Genomic DNA, 4,795 nt, shown 5'->3' with positions numbered 1-4,795 from the left:
CTTGAGGCCCTGCCAGGCCAGAAGTCTCCCGGCTGGCCGGGGGGCTCCGCCAGGCCAAAAGCTGGCTGGCATGAGCAGGGGGACTGTGGCAGGTCAAGAGCCGATAAGCTTGTGATCCAGACAAGTCTAAAGAGGCGCTGGATTTCCTTTGGCACCAAGTAAAGCATCGTGCGACGCTCTGATGCCCTCTCACAATTCTTTCTCCCTCCAGCGGCATAAAAAGAGCTGGCATAAAAAGACGCAATGACACCGTCACAGGCATTCTGGAGATGTTTAAAGGAGGAGGCTTTATTGATGGTTTTGCCCCTCTACATTTCACTCTAGATCTCCTTGTTTGGCCTGGAGAAGGGAAGGCTGCGCGGTGACCTCATTGCAGCCTTCCAGTCCATGAAGGGAGCCTCCAAACAGGAGGGGAGTGGACTGTTTGATGGTGTAGCTAAGGTCAGGCCAAGAGGAAGTGGTGTTGAGTTGAAGATGGGATGTCAGGTTGGACTGTTCTTTACAGAGAGAGTGGTGAGATGGTGGAACCGGATGCCCAGAGAGGCTGTGGATGCCCCGTCCCTGGAGGTGTTCAAGGCCAGGTTGGATGGGGCCCTGGGCAGCCTGGTTTACTATGAGCGGTGGTGCGGATGGGATTCGTGCCTCTGTCTTGCAGCCTCCAGTCTGTCTGTCGTGTGCACCCCAGGCCTGAATTGGTGTGGGTAGGGTGTGTCCTTCCTGCGGGGTGGGGTTTTGGTCCTCGGAGGCTGACCCTCGGCAGACACCCGTTTGATGGGTGGCAGCGATCCGGGTTGCTTGACGGCAGACTCCTCAGGCAGGCTGGACTCACCACGCAGTGGTGCTGGTGTCATCTGCCTGAGTGCTTTCTGCACTCGCATGATCTTCCTCGCCTTCTTCCTGAGGAGTTTCACGGAGTCGCATGCCAGAGGGAGCCTGGATGGTCTGCCTTGAGGCTGCGCAGACTCAGCCCTTGAGGAATCTTGGGAAGCTCTTCTGGAAGGCGGTCTTGGCCGCAAGGACATGTGGTGGGGGGAGGCCTTGGCTGCCTGCAGTAATCGCGCCGCACCCTTATGCTGGTCGTCTTCAGCCCCCTGTTGCTCATCAAGGAAGCTGACATGTTTGGTTCCCGCTGGTCGGCGCAGGTCTTGTTGGCTTGATGTCCCTGCCTCCCCCTGCAGCTGGCAGGTCACCGGCTGCTCTTGGTCTTCAGGCACTGTCTGGATCGCTGGCAGCACACTGAAAGGACAGAGCGGGAGGGGTCCGCGTGAGTGGCTGATGGCTTCGGGGCTGCATGCTGCAAGCCTGAGCCAGGAGCCTTGGCTGCAACGCAGCCCTCCCCACAGACTGCTCACCGGCTGCCCCGTGGCTCCTGAGATGTGCAGAGGGGCAGCGCTGTGAGCTGGGGGGCTCCTGGCGTCCCCATCCCAGCACGGCGGGTGCTGCGTTCAGCACTGTTGGGCGGCCACAAACAGGGACCCTCTGGGGCTAGGGAATGGGCTCTCGTTGGGTCACCCCTGTGCACGTGGCAGCCCAGAGCCCTCAGCCTCACCTGAACCTGGAGCTCTCCTTCCGCAGTAAGCTCCTGATCCGTCTGAATTCTCCTCCATCAACGCTGTCTGAGCTCAACCGTTTGATGACGGTTGGACGGCCAGCAAATCTCACTGCAATGGGGAAGGCAGAGGAGATTCACCGTCAGCCCTTTGGCTCACTCACCAGGGGTGCTCAGGCCTGCTCCCCAAACAGCCGAGAGGGCCGCTCTGCTCCCCCCGCTGCTGCCATCTGCACCGCCCTCGGAGCCACCCTGACAGCATCCCTGGCCCCACTCCTCCTCTCTGCAATTCAGCTCTGTTTTGGGACTGCATTAGTGGCATTGGCTTTGGGAAAGAGGAGCTAGGTGGTGATGATGAGGTGGCAGGGTGACTTTTGGGGAACGTATCCTTCCGTTGGGGAGGGCAGGGCCTAAGATTCGCACATCCTCCAGACAGTGCCAGGGAGGAGGGCACGTCGCTCCCAGCGCCTTAGTGAGGGAGAGGCCAACAGTTCCTCATGGGAAGAGGCCATGATGAGCTGGCGTGAAGCTTTGACACAAGTCAGAGACCGTGGCTGATGGTCAGCAGGGGATTTCCCATCTCAAGTATGTTGCCCGTGCCACGAGAAGGAACTGGCAGCTGCTTTACCTTTCTTGCCCTGGTCCAGAGGTGGCGAAGTGCCTTCCTTCTTTGGTGTCTCCTGACTAGAGTGGCTTCCTGAGGACTTGCGGTGTATTCCGGGTGGTGGTTTGGGTACAAACTCCATTTGAAACCTGCGGGACAGGAGAAGACCGAGCGATGTGACGCAGTGCTCCAGCAATCCTTGTTCTCTCTGACTGTCTGCTCACAGGCACATTTTGATGCTGCATTAAGCACACTACTTTCTAAAGCCTTTTGCAGGGTCAGTCGGGATAGGTGAAGGGGAAACAGTTTCAAACGGCAGGAGGGAAGCTTTAGATTGGATATAAGGCAGAGGTTTTTGACAGAAGGGTGGCGAGGCACCGGAGCATCTTGCCCAGAGAGGTGGTGGGTGCCCGGCTGGGCTTTCAAGGTGGGGCTGGACCAGGCTCAGAGCAACCTCCTCTGGAGGTAGGTGTCCCTGTTGCCTGCGGGGGAGTGGGACGAGGTGCCCTTTCGGGGTTCCTTCCAGCTCAGATCATTCTGTGATTCCAGGACACACGCTCACGGGCAGGACCATCAACGGACACAGGGAACAAGAGCTACGGCACGAGAGCTGAGCAGCTGTGTGAAGCAGCAGCTACAGCCGCCAACATACTCACATGGGAAAGACGACAGCGCAGCCAGAGAGCGCCAGGGAGGCCACCGGTGCCACCCGGGACACCACCACGTCCAGCAGCCAGGGGGCCTGCAGGGGAGAAATGGGGAGGATGTGGGACGTCCTGGTCACGGCTGAGGCACAGGGGGCACGAGGAGCCCAAGGCAGGGAGAGCTGGCAGCAGCTCAGCACTTGCACGGCAAGCAGCCGGCAGCTCCTGGTGGGCCGTGTGCGGGCACAGCAAGGGTCACGGCAGTGCCTGGGCCACGGAGAAACTGCAGCTCACCTTGAAAACAGCTCTTCTGAATTTCTCTTTCCCTGACAGCTTCTCCAGGAAGTCAAAGAAGTATTTCATTTGGAAGGTGAGTCCGTCAATGTGCAGCACGCCGACGTCCTTTAGGACAAGGGCAACGTTCTGCCCATTCTGCAGGCAGCCGGAGAGCAGGGACATGGTGCTTTGGATGCCTGCCCTGAGTGTCTCCCAGTTGAGAGAGGCAGCTGCGGCCGCCTTGCTGTATTTCATCGGCTCCACCTTCCTAAGGACTGAAAAATGCAAGGGGCAGAGTTGATGATAGGGTTGGTTTTCCACAGGTGCTTCCCTAGAAGTGCTTCTGGTGGACATCAGCCAGAACGGCCCCATGTTTGGACGGGCTCCTTCGAGGGGGAGGTTTGCTTTTGAGAATGGAGGCGGTGGCCGTTTGCCCTGTCCACAAAGCCAGCAAAAGTTTAATCCCCCCTCCTACCTGGCAGGGACTCCTTGTGGGGCTTGAGGTGGTGCGTGGCTGTGAGGTTTGAAGCCAGGTTAAACACGGGCCACTGCAGAGTCATGGTCCCTTCCTCAGTCCGGATCTCTTTGGGGACAGTGTCAAAGGTGCCTAAGGTGGGAATCCAGACCCCCTGCAAGTGGAGGAGAAAGGAAAGGCGCAAGGGTTATGGGATGGCCGGAGGAAGAGCCGGAGGGGGCCCGATGTAGGGACAGAGCTCAGGAGCCCTCTGCCGCCGTTCAGAGGCACGAGCCAGGGCATTGGGCATGGCTTTGGGAAGGGGCTGCACGGTCCTCTCCTTCCCCTCGCCCTCCCAGGTGCAGCACAGCAGGCAGCAGGGCAGAAGCAGCCCCATGGGATCCAGAGGCTTCCAGGGAGCGGGATCAGCCCTGAGATCCAACAGGGCCCAGCACAAGCGACCGTGCATTTGCAGGAAGCCGTGGGATGCCCAGGAGAGAAACGTGGGGGGAGTCTCCTGCTTTGTGCGGAGGGGAAGACTCAGAGGAAGTCCAGGCTGAGCTGCACAGGGAGAGGAGGAACCCGACGGCCAACACACCTTCTGCACCAGGAGCTGCTCCCGTACGTAGGCGGCCACCGCTTCCCAGACGGCGACTCGCTCTGGAGGGCAAAGGAAAAGCAGGTCACACTCTGCATCTGCCGCTTCCCGGCACCGCCACCGCTGCCAGGCGGGAGCGAGGCGGCAGATGGAAAGGGTCGCCTCCGTGCCAGGGGTGGCTGCAGCACCGCTCCTGTGCCGGCCGTGGCCCCGCGTACCTTTGGTGTCGCTGCATGTCGGACTGCAGGCGCGCCCCGCTGCGGGGCTGACCTCGCTCCTCATGTTCCGCCTGGTGCCGGCGGGTCGCTCCTTGTTGGCGCCAGCCATGCCGGAGCTCATCCTTCAGATGCGTCTGCTCTCTGCCAGATGCTCCTTCAGGATGCGGGACCCACCGCCGCGCTCCGCCTTTTATACCCCTCCGGGTGCCCGTGTCACAAACGTCACCACGGCGACGCGATGACAGCGTGGCCGCTGCCCATTGTGATGCTGGCACCGGCAGCTGCTGCCCGGCCTGGCTGGGAGTGCTGAGCCCTCTCTGCTTTCTCTCTCTTCTCTCCTTTGCTCTCAGTGGGCTAGGACTCGCTCTCCTTCAGCGGCCGTTGCCTGCGTTGGTCTTCAAGCAGGCGATGCGGAAACAAGCGCTGTTCCAAAGTGCTCTGCCCGGAATGTG

The 4,795-nt window shown here is 60.3% G+C and overlaps 1 protein-coding gene across 1 annotated transcript; it reads right to left on the bottom strand.

Moving 5' to 3' along the window:
* Nucleotides 1-309: 309 nt before the first annotated feature.
* On the bottom strand, nucleotides 310-4,550 carry LOC128074207 (uncharacterized). Its single transcript, XM_052669813.1, has 7 exons — nucleotides 4,126-4,550; nucleotides 3,549-3,702; nucleotides 3,092-3,348; nucleotides 2,810-2,895; nucleotides 2,178-2,302; nucleotides 1,550-1,661; nucleotides 310-1,236 (listed from the first exon to the last, which is right to left on the bottom strand). Exons 1-7 carry the CDS (start codon nucleotides 4,462-4,464, stop codon nucleotides 612-614), a joined length of 1,698 nt encoding a protein of 565 aa, XP_052525773.1. The 5' UTR covers nucleotides 4,465-4,550; the 3' UTR covers nucleotides 310-611.
* Between the last annotated feature and the right edge of the window lie 245 nt (nucleotides 4,551-4,795).

The sequence above is a fragment of the Tympanuchus pallidicinctus genome, unplaced genomic scaffold (assembly GCF_026119805.1).
Source record: "Tympanuchus pallidicinctus isolate F22 unplaced genomic scaffold, pur_lepc_1.0 scaffold85, whole genome shotgun sequence".
Classification (NCBI taxonomy): domain Eukaryota; kingdom Metazoa; phylum Chordata; class Aves; order Galliformes; family Phasianidae; genus Tympanuchus; species Tympanuchus pallidicinctus.
Note: the sequence above shows the minus strand (reverse complement) of the source record. Positions and strands in the feature narration are given on the sequence as shown.

Coding starts and splice junctions, on each gene's coding strand:
- LOC128074207 (XM_052669813.1), bottom strand. CDS start 4,464: ATGAGCTCCGGCATGGCTGGCGCCAACAAGGAGCGACCCGCCGGCACC. Junction 3,703..4,125: donor AGCAGCTCCTGGTGCAGAAG/GTGTGTTGGCCG, acceptor CTCCACTTGCAG/GGGGTCTGGATTCCCACCTT. Junction 2,303..2,809: donor TGCGCTGTCGTCTTTCCCAT/GTGAGTATGTTG, acceptor CCTGTCCCGCAG/GTTTCAAATGGAGTTTGTAC.